The following is a 16,763-nucleotide window of genomic DNA, read 5'->3' as shown; positions in this document are numbered from 1 at the left end:
AATATGAAATAATTCAAACTACTCTTCTAATCTTTCCATGAGTGATTTCCATCACTTTGATTATAGTTCGTTCTTATGTTGTGCTGTTATACCACTGTCCCAGGTTAGGAGGAGGGTTGGGATCCCGCTAACATGTTTAACCCCGCCACATTATTTATGTATGTGCCTGTCCCAAGTCAGGAGCCTGTAATTCAGTGGTTGTCGTTTGTTTATGTGTTACACATTTGTTTTTCGTTCATTTTTGTTTACGTAAATAAGGCCATTAGTTTTCTCGTTTGAATTGTTTTACATTATCTTATCGGGGCCTTTTATAGCTGACTATTCGATATGGGCTGTGCTCATTGTTGAAAACCGTACGGTGACCTATAGTTGTTAATGTCTGTGTCATTTTGGTCTCTTGTGGATCATTAGTTGTCTCATTGGCAATCATACCACATCTTCTTTTATATATAGACTCTATATATATATATATATATATATACAACTCGTCTAAACATCAACCCAACAATGTTAGATCTGTAAATTTGCTTTCGCAAATTTTTGGTTCTTCCCTCGCCGGGATTCGAACCCATGCTACTGTAATATCGTGACACCAAATCGCCTGCACTGCAGCCGTCCCACTAGACCACACGACCACCTGGGCTCTCAAAAAAAGAGCTTTCGGTGGGCATGTGTTACCTTTCCACGTCAGTTTTAATCTAGCGGCGTACTACAGTACATGATATATAAGGCATGAAGATGTTATTGTTACAGATCAGCTAAATTATCTATAGTAAAGGATTCTACAAATTAATGTAAGATACAGTCACAGAAAATAATTATATTCATAAGTACGTCTGAGTCAGTGACAACCCTACAACAGATGTATCCATCGGATCGCCATCAATGATGGTGATACATGGCTGTGTACATAATGTATATACAACTCGTCTAAACATCAACCCAACAATGTTAGATCTGTAAATTTGCTTTCGCAAATTTTTGGTTCTTCCCTCGCCGGGATTCGAACCCATGCTACTGTAATATCGTGACACCAAATCGCCTGCACTGCAGCCGTCCCGCTAGACCACACGACCACCTGGGCTCTCAAAAAAAGAGCTTTCGGTGGGCATGTGTTACCTTTCCACGTCAGTTTTAATCTAGCGGCGTACTACAGTACATGATATATAAGGCATGAAGATGTTATTGTTACAGATCAGCTAAATTATCTATAGTAAAGGATCCTACAAATTAATGTAAGATACAGTCACAGAAAATAATTATATTCATAAGTACGTCTGAGTCAGTGACAACCCTACAACAGATGTATCCATCGGATCGCCATCAATGATGGTGATACATGGCTGTGTACATAATGTATATACAACTCGTCTAAACATCAACCCAACAATGTTAGATCTGTAAATTTGCTTTCGCAAATTTTTGGTTCTTCCCTCGCCGGGATTCGAACCCATGCTACTGTAATATCGTGACACCAAATCACCTGCACTGCAGCCGTCCCGCTAGACCACACGACCACCTGGGCTCTCAAAAAAAGAGCTTTCGGTGGGCATGTGTTACCTTTCCACGTCAGTTTTAATCTAGCGGCGTACTACAGTACATGATATATAAGGCATGAAGATGTTATTGTTACAGATCAGCTAAATTATCTATAGTAAAGGATCCTACAAATTAATGTAAGATACAGTCACAGAAAATAATTATATTCATAAGTACGTCTGAGTCGGTGACAACCCTACAACAGATGTATCCATCGGATCGCCATCAATGATGGTGATACATGGCTGTGTACATAATGTATATACAACTCGTCTAAACATCAACCCAACAATGTTAGATCTGTAAATATATATATATATCTTTATTACAATGTATAAAGGTATCACTATGATGGCAGATGAGACAACTATCCGCCAAAAACCAAATGATAAAGAAGTTAGATTAACAACTATAAAGGTCACCGTGATTGGAGCAAAACACATACTCCGTAGTCACTGCTATACTGAAAAGGCCCCAAAATGACAAATGTATAAAACTTCATACGACGGAAAATTAGCGACCTGATGGGTGTGCAAAAAAAAAAAAAAAACAGAATGAAAAAGAAATATGATATGTATACAGCAAGAGACTAGTCTACAACTACTGTACAGGCTCAATCTCCCATACAGGATTTGAGGAGGAAAGGACGATAACTCGGTCTGTATGGGGGATTGGTACAGGCTCTTGACTTTTGACCGACACATATATATAACTTTATTTCCTCTATTATAGAGATTTGGTGTACATGAAATATATAAATCAGAAAATTACAAAAAACAAAGAATTAAAGTCACCGTTTAAAGTTAATATGAGAAAAAAAATTTAGCACTGTCTATAATATCGGTAACGGACACATCTTCTATCGATTGTAGAAATCTCTGCAGATTGTTTCAACGTGACGAACACAAGTCTTAGAGAAAAAAGTTAATTCATCATTTTCTAATTCATATGACGTACTGCAAGAGAGAATTGTTGTTGTGAATTCAAGTGCCGAAAGACTGTCCATAAAAACACTGAACTGAATGGGATTAATGTTAATAATGTCTTGCCATAGATCATCTCTTTTGTCTTGTATAAAATCACAGGATACCAGTAAGTATTTAACGATATTCAAGAAGAACTTTCCACATTTGTCGCAAAGTAAATGTTCATCTTCGTAGCGTACTATAGAACATAAGTCAATCACATACTTGGCGGAGACACGAAGTTCGGGAAACTGTTTCGCAATTGTCCATGCTTTATGCGGTTTGATTGCAGAATGAATACGTCTAAACATATAAAAGTCATTATCGCATGAAATTCGGTAAGACCACCATGTTTCTTCACTTGCATTTATATTCTGATTTACAATAATTGACCAAAGTTTTTTTGATGGAAAAGAACCAGTATTTGCAAAATTAACAATATAATCTGTAATGTTATATTTTTCGGCTGCTTTATAGATGTCAGGTATAAAACCAAGTTGTTCTGGAACACATTTATGTTTGAATTCCATAAGTCTGCTTATCATTATTCGTTTTGGTAACGCAGAAGACTTTAAGACTATATACAAATCCTTGTTAAATCCCGACATCCCGAAATTCGAAAAAAAGAATTCCCGGATCCCGAAAAGAACAATCCCGAAATCCCGAGCTTAAAAACACCAGATCCCGAAGTTCCGAAAAAAGTTTTTGTCAGTCTTGATTTAATATAGGACTTCAGTATAGTTTTTGGTGACATGTTTTTATGCCCCACCTACGATAGTAGAGGGGCATTATGTTTTCTGGTCTGTGCGTCCGTTCGTCCGTCCGTCCGTCCGTCCGTCCGTCCGTCTGTTCGTCCGTCTGTCCCGCTCCAGCTTAAAGTTTTTGGTTAAGGTAGTTTTTGATGAAGTTGAAGTCCAATCGACTTCAAACTTAGTACACATGTTCCCTATGATATGATCTTTCTAATTTTAATTCCAAATTAGAGTTTTTACCCCAATTTCACGGTCCACTGAACATGGAAAATGATAGTGCGAGTGGGGCATTCGTGTAATGAGGACACATTCTTGTTTATTTTGTGCTTTTGGAACCTTATGTCTTCTAACTTATTTTAACCAATACTCATACTTTTTATAATTAGTAGTACTGTACAAAACTTATAGTTATATTTTGTTTTGTCTTGCTATTTTAGTATTTAGAGTTGAAGTATTGTGATAATATCTTTAAGACCATATATAAAAACTGTACACGTGTGTAACGCTGCTACATTGTTTTTTTTTTCATTATGTAAAAAATAAACAAATTACAAAAACAGATAATAGATCATAATACTTTAAACAGCTGACAACTCTTGTAAATTTGTCAATTGATAATAACTGTTTCCCCGATAAACTTAAAGAAGCCCAAGTGAACCCCCTTCATAAAAAGAGTGACCCATTACTAAAAACAAATTATAGACCAGTTAGTGTCTTACCCATATTTTCTAAAATCTTTGAAAAAATATATGAAATTCAATTAAGTGATTATTTTGATAAAATATTTAATCCATTTTTGTGTGCATTTAGACGTGGACATGGATGTCAGACCACACTTCTCAGAGTGTTAGAAGACTGGCGTGAATTCGAAGCTCTTGATAAAACCAGTACATTGCAGCAGTATTAATGGATCTTTCTAAGGCTTTTAACTGCCTGCCTCACAATATTATGCTAGATAAATTATCAGCTTATGGTTTAACCGCCAATGCAGTTGCTCTTTTAAAGTCCTATTTATCGAATCGAAAACAGCAAATTAAAGTCAACAATGTTCTGAGTGGTTGGGCTGATATCCATAAAGGCGTACCTCAGTGTTCAATACTAGGCCATTGTTGTTTAACATATTTATAAATGATATTTTTCTTTTTGTTAAAAATGGTAGTTTATATAACTATGCAGATGACAATACTTTGTCTGTTTGTACTCCAGATTTCGATTTATTAATTTCAACTTTGGAATCTGATACAAAAATACTTATTGAGTGGTTCAGGGTGAATAAAATGCAAGCAAATCCTGACATTTCAAGTTTTGGCTGTTGGCAAAAAGTCCTTTGAAAAGAACCCATCTATACAAATTCAAAATTCGAACCTCACATGTGAAAAAACAGTAAAATTATTAGGCATTGAAATAGACTACCAGCTGAATTTTGATGTTCATATCAGCTCAATCTGTATAGGAAGGCATCACAGCAATTAAATGTTTTAAAACGTTTAGGCTCAGTTTTGGATAGACTTAGTAAACTTACTGTATTTCATACTTTTATTCTTAGTAATTTTAATTTTTGCCCTTTGGCATGGCATTTTTGCACTGAGAAAAAATCCAAAAAACTAGAAAAGGTGCAGGAAAGAGCACTCCGTTTTGTGTATGAGGATTTTACCGGCCAGCTCCTACGAGGACCTCTTACTCAAAGCTAAGGTGTCCTCCTTGCAGATCAGACGGATAAGAACAATGGCTCTAGAAACTTTTAATATTATAAACAACATATATATAGCTCCTGTGTGCTTACAAAATTTGGTGAATGTCAAAAAATCTAAATATTCTTTCAGGTATGTAAATATTCTTGAAATTCCACAGGTAAAGTCAACCCGTTACGGTAAAAAATCGTTCAAATTTGCTGCTGCTACTTTATGGAACAGCCTTCCAAACCATTTCAGGACTGAAAACAGTTTTTCACATTTTAAAAGTCTTGTTCAGTCCTGGAACGGTTTGGAATGTCGCTGTTCTGCTTGCAGATAATTCTTGAGCTGTTATTATTTATGCTGCTTTGGGTTGCTCTGGCCAAGCATGGTTTTACTTCATTTTAAAATTTGCTTATTTTTATTGCATGCTATGTATGTGAGATTTTAACTTTGTATTACAGGTTGTTTTTAATGTCAAAATGCACTGTTTTTATGTTATTTATTTGTTTTTATATTCGGTCAAAAGCTCCTTAGGGCTTGTGTTGCCTTTTTGAAATTATGCCGAATCAAAATAAAGTTTTTCTTATCTTATCTTATCTTATTTTATCTTATCTTATAAATAAAGTTACATTATGTTATTTATGACTAAAAGGTAAAACTGCGACAAAATTGAGTCGTTTCCGGGAAAAAAAATCATAGTTTTTCGGTTATTTATTTGTGTTGTTAAATGAATGTTTCATTTCCGGTTATTTACAAATGCAGACAATTTTCAGTTCTGTTATGAATCAGTTCCCATTACTATGATTTCATAGCAGGTAATGAAAAATCACATAGGAAGATGAAATCAATGCATAATGTTCCTATAAAAGTACTCATATTTTGAAATATCATAAATATTGACGAGAAAACAAGCCATTTGCCGAGACAAAGTACATTTTCAGGGTTCCTGTTTACTCATATACATCATTAATCAGCTCACTAATAAAACATCACGCTGATGCTATCCAATCAAATGCTGATGTATTCCAAGCCAAGTTTGAAAAAAATCTACATCAATACCAATGATAGTCCAAATAATCATGACGTCTGGCAAGGGTAGTTTAATTTTTTTCTGGGACGCCTTGCCAGACGTCATAATTATTTGGACTATACCAATGATGACTGTCACTGATGTAGCCTATTGTAGGCACTGGCTACGATCGATAATATATGTTATCAAGTGCGTTTGCCCTGATTACATTTTTGCCCTGAGTTCAGTGATCGGGAAGGACGTGCGCCTATAGCGCATATTGACAAGAAATGGCGCATACAGTGACAAATGTAAGCACCCACATGGCGCACGCTACTTTTCTCCTCATTTCGGTACGTTTCGATATCGTCAAATGGTGTTCCGTGCCACCATGTGTGTTTACACAACTATGTAATGTTCCTCCAATAATAGGAGCACATATATATTTTTGGGACGTGTCAGGTATTTTCCTATGATAATAGAACCATGGGGTTTAACGTCAGGTGTTTACCTATGGTAATAATAGAACCATGCGGTCTAACTGATAACATTTAAAAAAAATAATGGGCCATGTTGACAAATGAGTGGGCCATTTGAATTGACTTCTGTAAACAAATAAAAAGTATCAGTATATTTTGGCAAAGAGATGTTGATACTTATTATACCTTTATGATTTCAAATAATATCATGGATTGGATATTGCTCCTGTGATTTTGTAATTTCAATTTCAATGAATATACAATAACTTCTTCCAAAACGGACAATATTAAAGATAACCTGTTTAAACTGGTACTGTTGCCTTGGCTTGTTCATGTTCATGTTTGTTTTTTTAACATTAAATTTGGGTCTTCGTCGATACTATACTTATTCCAGACATTCCGTATTAGAGGACATTTCAGGCACTTCCTCTGCATCTTGTATTATTATTATAACTTCATTACGATGATAAGATTAACAGTGGAGAATACTATTAATTGATAGAACAAAACAATAATTCGCTGAAGTCATGTTTACAAAATGTCAAAACGAGCCAAAAACCAAAAAATGACATGGACAGTAAAAGCGTCTTTTATGGAGACATATATATTCATAAAAAGGCTTCAGCCCTGGGTTTTCAATCGAAATAATGGCAAGCTAAACTAAATTAAAAGATTATTATTAGAGTTAAATCTCGTCTGTAATAGCCAAATTTCACAAATTTAAAGTTGTTTATAAAAAAATATGTCATGAATGATGGTAAATTACGTTTTGGTTATCAGTTAGACAGCATGGTTCTATTATTACAATAGGAAAACACTCGAGACGTTAAACCTCATGGTTCTATTACCATAAGAAAACACCTGAGACATCCCAAAAATATATCTGTGCTTCTATGATTGGAGGAACATTATACAGTGTACACACACATGGCGGCACAGAACACGATCGGAAATCCATTGACGATATCTAAACATTTCTAAACGATGTGAAAAGTATCGTGCGCCACGTGGGCCCTTACATTTGTCACTCTATGCACCATTTCTGGTCAATATGCGCTATAGGCGCACGTCCTTCCCGATCACTGTTATACAGTACATGTATATACATTAAGCGTAACAGTAATGTATATGTGTCTACACAGTGGCGGATGCAGCCATTTTAAAAAGGCGGAGTTCCCAACCCAGGACAAAGGGGGGGGGGGGGTTCCAACTATATGTCTCCATTCAAATGCATTGATCGGCAAAAAAAAAGGGGGGGTTCCAACCCCGGACCCCCCCCATGGATCCGCCAATGCTACAGTTTTGTTGTGTTTCTAAGTTGCATATATATATCTTTACAAGCTGAATGTCAATATCCCCAGTGTTTGTAGTGCAGTTTTTGGTTATTGTCTTGAATATTATTATTATAACATGAACATGATGAATAATACATAAAGATAATCTGTAAACAACAATAACGCTCAGTAAATTAAGATCTACAATAAGTCAACGTGACCAAAATTGTCAATTGACCCCTTTAAAAAAAGTTGTTACCAACTTAAATTTTTTTTTGTAAATTTTTGTAATCTTTTTACAAAAATCTTCTCCTCAAAAACTACTGACACAAATTTAACCAAACTTGACCACAAGATATCTAGTTTAAAAAATGTGTCCTGAGCTATTACCCTGCCTGACAACAAACATGGCAGACGGCGACATGGCTAAAAATAGAACATGTAGAAAAATGAAAACTTTGGCTTATTTCTCTTAAACTAAAGCATTTAGAGCAAAAATTAGTGTTCAAATGTTTATCAGATTAACATTTATCACACCAGTCTTCAAAGTTGGAAAATGTTGGAGAGTGTCTTTTTTATTTAATATGCACATAGACCAAGGTGATTGACACAGACTCTTCAGAGCCTCTAGTTACATTACCCTTGACTTGTTAAAATAGCTTTTTTGTAAACTATTTAATTTGAATAAGATATATACATGATATATGTGAAACACTGGAAGGTTTGCTAATATTAACATGATTAATATTGTGCTTCTATTAGATATTTTTCTTTTGCTGGATTTGCATTGAAGTGTACAGCTATACAAGGATTTTGATATAAACAACTGAAGACCATTGTCCAAATAATCTGTACCTACATGTATTTACCGTTATTAATTCCTTTTTACAATTTTGAAAAAATCATTAACAGATTCAACAAGATCCAGCTCGAAACTTACTCATTCACATCACACAATAGATTTAGTCATTTCCTGACAAACAAAAAGGTATATGTGTTTACTGTCACATGCTGAAAAAAGCAGGGTAGGTAAGAAGGGAGTTTTTTTTACTTTGAGTCTATGGAGCAACATTGTGACTATAACAGTGATTAATCAAAAATGGCACAAAAACGTAAGGGTAGGGATAAAAATTAGGGTAGGTAGCTAGGGGTACAGTAAACATGCATACTTTCTTTTGCCATATAAATGTAGAAAATGATGGATTTAATTTATATTTTTTTATTTCAGAAATAATTTCACAGATCTTAATGGTGAAATAATATCATATCATCAATTAACATAGGGTAAGTAAAATACACTTCAAGTAAGTTGTTTTCAGATGTCAGTACAATGTACAATTAAAAAGGTAAGGGAAGAAATATAGTTGCAATACTACAGTAAACAGTAATTGAAGAATCTGAGTATGATAATATTTTTATATGACCGCAAAAATTTAAATTTTTTGGTCGTATATTGCTATCACATTGGCGTCGTCGTCTGCGTCGTCGTCGTCGTCGTCGTCGTCGTCCGAATACTTTTAGTTTTGGCACTCTAACTTTAGTAAAAGTGAATAGAAATCAATGAAATTTTAACACAGGGTTTATGACCACAAAAGAAAGGTTGGAATTGATTTTGGGAGTTTTGGTCCCAACATTTTAGGAATTAGGGGCCAAAAAGGGCCCAAATAAGCATTTTCTTGGTTTTCGCACTATAACTTTAGTTTAAGTGAAGAGAAATCTATGAAATTTTGACACAAGGTTTATGACCACAAAAGGACAGTTGGGATTGATTTTGGGAGGTTTGGTTCCAACAGTTTAGGAATTAAGGGCCAAAAAAGGGCCCAAATAAGCATTATTCTTGGTTTTCGCACAATAACTTTAGTATAAGTAAATAGAAATCAATGAAATTTAAACACAAGGTTTATGACCACAATAGGAAGGTTGGGTTTGATTTTGGGAGTTTTGGTCCCAACAGTTTAGGAATAAGGGGCCCAAAGGGTCCAAAATTGAACTTTGTGTGATTTCATCAAAAATTGAATAATTGGGGTTCTTTGATATGCCGAATCTAACTATGTATGTAGATTCTTAATTTTTGGTCCCGTTTTCAAATTGGTCTACCTTAAGGTCCAAAGGGTCCAAAATTAAACTTAGTTTGATTTTAACAAAAATTGAATCCTTGGGGTTCTTTGATATGCTGAATTTAAAAATGTACTTAGATTTTTAATTATTGGCCTAGTTTTCAAGTTAGTCCAAATGGGGGTCCAAAATTAAACTTTGTTTGATTTCATCAAAAATTGAATAAATGGGTTCTTTGATATGCCAAATCTAACTGTGTATGTAGATTCTTAATTTTTGGTCCAGTTTTCAAATTGGTCTACATTAAGGTCCAAAGGGTCCAAAATTAAACTAAGTTTGATTTGTCATTTTCTATTTTTATTTGCCAATAACTTTATGTAAATAACTTCATTGGAAATTTGCCAATATAAAATGTTTCTGATGAAGTTTTTTTTATTGTTTTATACAATAAACAATTTATATTCACTTTTACTACCAACCAATCTTTACCATTCAGTGATAACAAGCACTTTATTTTACATTTTAATATTTTATGATGTATTTCAAAGAGTAGTTATTGTTACAAACTCCATTAGAAATTTGAATTGATATCAGTTTTGGAAAAAGGGAAACGGGGATGTGAACAAAAAAATGGGGGTGGGGGTTAAATTTTTCTCATTTCAGATTTCATAAATAAAAAGAAAATTTCTTCAAACATTTTTTTGAGAGGATTAATATTCAACAGCATAGTGAATTGCTCAAAGGCAAAAAAAAAATTTTAAGTTCATTAGACCACATTCATTCTGTATCAGAAACCTATGCTGTGTCAACTATTTAATTTTAGGTTTAAATAGGTTTGAAGAAGAAATCTTTAATTGATTTGTAAAATCTTGACATTTGTTTTGTGTAAAAAAAAACATGTAATGTCAAAAATTTGATCACAATCCAAATTCAGAGCTGTATCACGCTTGAATGTTTTGTCCATACTTGCCCCAACTGTTCAGGGTTCGACCTCTGCGGTCGTATAAAGCTGCGCCCTGCGGAGCACCTGGTTAAGTATTTAAATACTGTAACATGTGTAAGTTTAAGAAATTTAAGTGAACATGATTTTAATTTTTGGAATATTAAGAAAAATCCTGTTTATATCATATACATTTTTAAAATGCAAGTTTAAATTATTGCGATTGTTTGCTTAAAATAAAAACATTGTAGTAATTTGTGCATTGACAAAACATATAATACACAAGAATATTGCATTGAAGCTTGCAAGTGACAATTAATATTTGATTGCACATACATTTCATAAATGTGTGTTTATTTCATTTGATGGAAAATGGTTTATTTTGTTGTCTGGTCTGTGTTTATATAATTTACTCAAATTTAATCAGTGTGTACATTTAATATGTAATGTAGTCAGGTAGTTGTTAACTCTTTCCTCCATGGATTTTTATTTTAACATACATGACATACAGCAATACATAGGAACATGCTTAATAGTATTTACCTGTTAAATCTTTTCTGTCTTATTAAGTAACATAAAAGTCATCCTTTTTATATTTAAAAACATTTTGAATAAAAGAAAAACATTTCCTATGAAAAGGAATTCAGAACAAGATAAATATCTTTGAAATGAAAATTGCTCATAATTACCTCCCTTTGATTGATAAATTAAGCCAAATTGTTCTACTTTTGTGACACATTAATAATTACAATCAGGTACATATACATTGCAAGTACCTTGCATGGTAGACAATGGAATTGAAACGATATACTGTTAAATACTTCACTCTTCTGGAAAAAATCTACCCGTGAAATACAATGAACAATGTTGGGGAAAAATATCACAAGAGAAAGGAATAAACTGTTACATAAGCAATGTACTACCTTTAACAATGAGGAAAACCCAAAACTCTACAGTTTGTTATTAAAGGCAGAAGATGAAAAAATATGAAGCAATTATATTCCATTGAGGAAAACTAACAGCCAAATCAACAACAAAACAATTTATTAATAACCAAATATGACAGAAACGAACATACTACATATTGTACGACCACTGAACTGACTATATATATATTTGACTTGGGACATGCAGGCACATATAGAACATGTAGAAGTTGTGAGCTTAAACATTTTAGAAATGTGATTAAAAAATATGGATGGGCACATACTTCTTCCAACTAAAGTATGTTTATAGCTTGGTATAAAAGAAGGAAACAATTCAAAAGAAAATAAAGTTATTTGAATTCTAGAGTCTAAGTGTGTGTTGGGATGATTACTATGACACATGACCCAAATATAACTTGTAAGGTATATAATACTGCATCTATTATTGCGATTTTATCAATTAAGACTAAAATGCAATATTACCTTTGCACCTTTGCAATATTGAGAAAAATCCTGTTTGATTTATATCAAAAATTAAAAAAATGTGAGTTTTAAATGTTGTGATTATAACATTAACCCTGTCGCATTTTCCCCAATAATAAAAACATTGCAATAATTTCTGAATTTACAGTAACTACTGTATCTTTATGACAGAAGTCACTACCTTAATGATTTTTATTTTTAGGACAATAACTTTATGTTTTATGTTCAGATCTGCATTGTTGTATCAGAAAATGAAAAGTTGATTTATATATTTTTTGTTTCCAGGATTCATATATCCAAAAGAAGAAATGACACTATATTGTGTAAATGATTCATTTAGCTCCAAAATTCAAGATGCCATCTTGTCTGTTTGTTCAGAAAACTACTCATCACAAGGTATAGAGGTAGATGGTATTGTGTGTGTCACATTCAGAAACCCTGCCACCAATTGTGTTGTCAGAATACATGAAAGCCTCGGAAAAGAGCCAAGTTATGTTCAGCCACCTAAAAGCTGCCTGAATTTTTACCAGGAAGAAAATTTAGATAAGCAAGTGACACAGAGTACAATAGATGATAATAGACTTGATGCCCATAATGAAAATAATGAACAAATGTATTTATATGAACATGGCGAAGAAAATGATCTTCATGATTCTTCTGAACATGATGATCATGGAGACAGAACACATTTTATAACTAGATTTCCAAGAAGTCATGGCCAATATTTTGAATCAAATCAAACTAATAACTCTGAAAACAAAAGAGTTCAAGATATTATCTCCCCTTATTCAAATTCTGAAACATTAACCAATTCTGAAAAACCGAGTAGTAGTAATGCCTGCCACATAGGTAAAGACAATCATACGATTAAGATTGAGAAGGAAGATTGGAATGGACCAGATAAGTCTAGCATCATTAATAAGAAAAGTAATTTAGAGACAATCATAAACAGATTCACCAGTGAAAATAATGCCATAGTTAGGGATACCGTGGATACAGACGAAGAACATGCTGATCAGGCACAGCATTTTGAATCTGATAATGAAATGTACTTCGTTGAGAATGACAATCAGGAATCAGACATGAATTACTATGAAGATGAGTCTGAAAGTGACAGTAGTAGGGCTGCCAAATATGGTAATCCTGTGTGTATAGACCTCAGTGAAACTGATCCAGATCTTGTTGAAGTTCAGTCAGAAATAGAATCTCGTTTAAAGGAAGAAATGAAAAGGACACATGCAAAATTCAAAATATATGACAATGTGCGGGCATCATTTGAAACAAACATGACAAATTCCACCCCCTGTACCTCTCAACAGACACAACATACCTTTAATTTAGAGAACATAAACAGAACAAACACAAAATCTCTCTCTCAAATAAAGCAATCTTTGAAAGGTTCTTTTGCCAAATCGAGATATCGACAACTTGGAAACAAGCCAATGCCAGTGTTGTCATTTGAACAAAAGAAAGTATACTGTAAATTCTGTGGATTAGGGTTCACAAATTCTGGAAATAAAAATCGCCATGAGCGGTCAACCTGTGGTGCTGTGAAATACAAATGTGAGTTTTGTGATTCATTGTTCAGTCGTTCTGATAGTAGAGCAAGACACATGCTTTATTGCCATGGTCTTGCAATCAAAGATAGATTATCAAATGTTTCACCAAAAAAATCTGGTGGCTTACCTAAGGATATTAAATTAGGACTATCTACTGCTTTAGATACAGAAAGTCTGCCAAATTTTAAGAATTTTTCAGATCCTGAAGTTCACTTCAATTCATCAAAAGATATTCAGAACTCTGAATCCCTTTTAGTCGTAGAATAATATCATTTTGTGTCAATCATGTCAATTTAGAATAGAAATGTCATTAAAATGAAAAGTAATGTAATTATTTTTTATTTACAATAAAAAAATTGCAGCGAAGGACCATATCAAAGGAACCATCATTAATCTTTCTATTAAAAGTGAAAACAATTCATAAAAAATAAAAAGCAATGTGATTTATTTTGACTTACAATACATGCAATAAGAACATTGCAGTCAAGGACAATATTAAAGGAACCATCATAAATCTTTCGAAGGTCAGCAGTTGTTGTTTGTTGATGTGATTCATAAGTGTTTCTCGTTTCTCGTTTTTATATACATGTAGATCATGTAGATTAGACTGTTGGTTTTCCGGTTTGAATGATTTTACATTAGTTATTTTTGGGCCCCTATATACATCATATAGTTTATTGTCAGGTGTAAGCCAATGCTCCGTGTGGAAGACCGTATCTTAACCTTTAATAGGTTTTCTTTTCCAAATTGTGACTTTGATGCAGAGTTGTCTCATTGGCACTCATACCATATCTTCCTATATTTAAAAAAAAGGAAATCAGCAGATTATGATTTATAAATTTCATGCATCTGAAGCGCTTTTCTAGATTTTCTCTCTGACATCAGAAACGCTCAAAGCTGAATATAATATTATCACTATTAATAGCATTGTTAAACATGCACAATCACGAAAGCATTAGCACTCTCTGCCTATAGATAAAGGTTGAGCTGCTTTTCTTGTTTCCTGACCTATAATCTTATCTTGAATTTTCCTCGGAAATCCGTTAACATGTTTTTTTTTCGAGCAGGAGTCACCACTTCAGTGTTGACATGAGTTAGCATTGATATGGTCATAATTATAAAAGATACCAGAGGAATAGTCGAACTCATAAATCGAAAATAATCTGACAACGTCATGGCTTAAATTAAAAAGACAAACATACAAATAATAGTACACATAAACAACATAGAAAACTAAAGATTAAGCAACATGAACCCCACCAGAAACTGGGGGGTGATCTCATGTGCTCAGGAAGGGTAAGCAGATCCTGCTCCACATGTGGCACCCGTCGTGTAGCTCATAAAAAAGATGTGGTATGATTGCCAATGAAACAACTGTCCACAAGAGATCAAAATGACACGGACATTAACAACTATAGGTCACCGTACGGCCTTCAACAATGAGCAAAGCAAATACCGCATAGTCAGCTATAAAAAGCCCCGATATGACAATGTAAAACAATTCAAACGAGAAAACTAACGACTTATTTATTAAAAAAAAATGAAAAAAATAAATATGTATCACATAAACAAACGACAACCACTGAATTACAGGCTCCTGAATTGGGACAGGCACATACATAAATAATGTGGCGGGGTTTAACTTGTAAGCTGGATCCCCCTCTAACCTGGGACTGTTATTTCAAACCCTCTAGGTCATATTCACGAAAAGGGAAGGGGGTTGTAGTAATGACGTTAGAAACATATCCGATATCATCTGTGAAACGGTTATTCTATAACGGTGAACCAACTCGTTATGGCGTCCGTAAAATGTACGAAGGGATGATTTCAACTTCACCATTTGGAACTCTTGGTTTAATAGCTTTCTTGTGAGCAGTACCCCTTTATCAAGGAAATACAAGCGCGGAATATCGTATCAATTGGGGGATACAGGGCTGCTGGAATGTTGCTACATAGAAATAGAAAGTTCACAACTAGGAAGCTGAAATCATCTCGTTTGTCGTAAAGTTTTGTTTTCGACTGACCCTCATTGTCAATTTCTAGATGTAAGTCAAGATATGAGTCAGACTTAACTGTATCTGTTGTATCCTTTATCTGTAGTTCGATGGGATAGATGCGGTCAACATAGTCACTTAATTTTGAATTATTAAATGTCATAACTTTAAATTTTTGGCTTTTCCCCAGGAAAAGATTACCTAATCTGTATTTGACAAAACTTTTAGTAATTTTTGGACCTCAATGCTCTTAAACTTCTTACCTTATTTGGACCTTAAGATTTTTTGATTCTAGCGTCACTTGCGAGGCTTTTGTAGATGAAAGGCGCGTTTGAGGGAAATATAAAGTTTATTCCTGGTATCTATGATGAGTTTATTTGTCGAAATATCTATAGAAAAGGTATATAAAGTTTTCGATCAAAACAAATCCCAAACTTGTACAAAGATCATTGGGATGTCTGTGTCAAAATATAGATATGTTAAACAAAGCTACTGTAACTAAAATAGCAGAGAGGGGAAGCAAATATGTACACATGCAGTTGTTTAGATAGAGACTCCGTTGGGCCTGCTTGATCACCTAGTATATATTTGCATAATTGAACTATTGGCAAAAATGGGAGACATCTTTAACATAATAAGTAAGAATATGGACAGGTTTTATCCTATTGGAGATCATTTAATACACATATCTATGTTGAAAATGTGTTCAGATAGGCAAGGACAATAACCCATCAATTGATTTCCTTGCAGATTGTGTCTTTCTTACATTTTTTTCTAAATTCATATTCTTTAAAAGTTTTATAAAGAATTTAAGTTTTCAAATTAACTGTACAAATTGGTATTTGCAGAAGTTAGTTAGCAATTTCGAGTGTCCGACATGGTTTTGATATGAAAAGAAGATTTTGTGTAATTAAAATGTGCTGTTACAAAATTTTGGAAATTATTTTTGCATAAGGAATATACTTTATTAGTACTCATTCTAAGCTTTAATGCCCGGACTTGGAAAAACTTGAAGTCTTTTGAATAGATTTTAAATTTGTTTCATAACAGCTTGAACTGTGACCCACATATATAATACTGTATACATGTACTGATCTTTATGATGAAATATC

At 33.6% G+C, this 16,763-nt stretch overlaps 1 protein-coding gene across 1 annotated transcript; it reads left to right on the top strand.

Moving 5' to 3' along the window:
* Positions 1–5,651: 5,651 nt before the first annotated feature.
* Positions 5,652–14,095, top strand: LOC139486526 (uncharacterized). Its single transcript, XM_071271435.1, has 3 exons — positions 5,652–5,747; positions 8,923–8,978; positions 12,384–14,095. Exon 3 carries the CDS (start codon positions 12,407–12,409, stop codon positions 13,922–13,924), a length of 1,518 nt encoding a protein of 505 aa, XP_071127536.1. The 5' UTR covers positions 5,652–5,747; positions 8,923–8,978; positions 12,384–12,406; the 3' UTR covers positions 13,925–14,095.
* The last annotated feature ends 2,668 nt before the right edge of the window (positions 14,096–16,763 follow it).

The sequence above is a fragment of the Mytilus edulis genome, chromosome 8 (assembly GCF_963676685.1).
Source record: "Mytilus edulis chromosome 8, xbMytEdul2.2, whole genome shotgun sequence".
Classification (NCBI taxonomy): Eukaryota; Metazoa; Mollusca; class Bivalvia; order Mytilida; family Mytilidae; genus Mytilus; species Mytilus edulis.
Note: the sequence above shows the minus strand (reverse complement) of the source record. Positions and strands in the feature narration are given on the sequence as shown.

Coding starts and splice junctions, on each gene's coding strand:
- LOC139486526 (XM_071271435.1), top strand. CDS start 12,407: ATGACACTATATTGTGTAAATGATTCATTTAGCTCCAAAATTCAAGAT.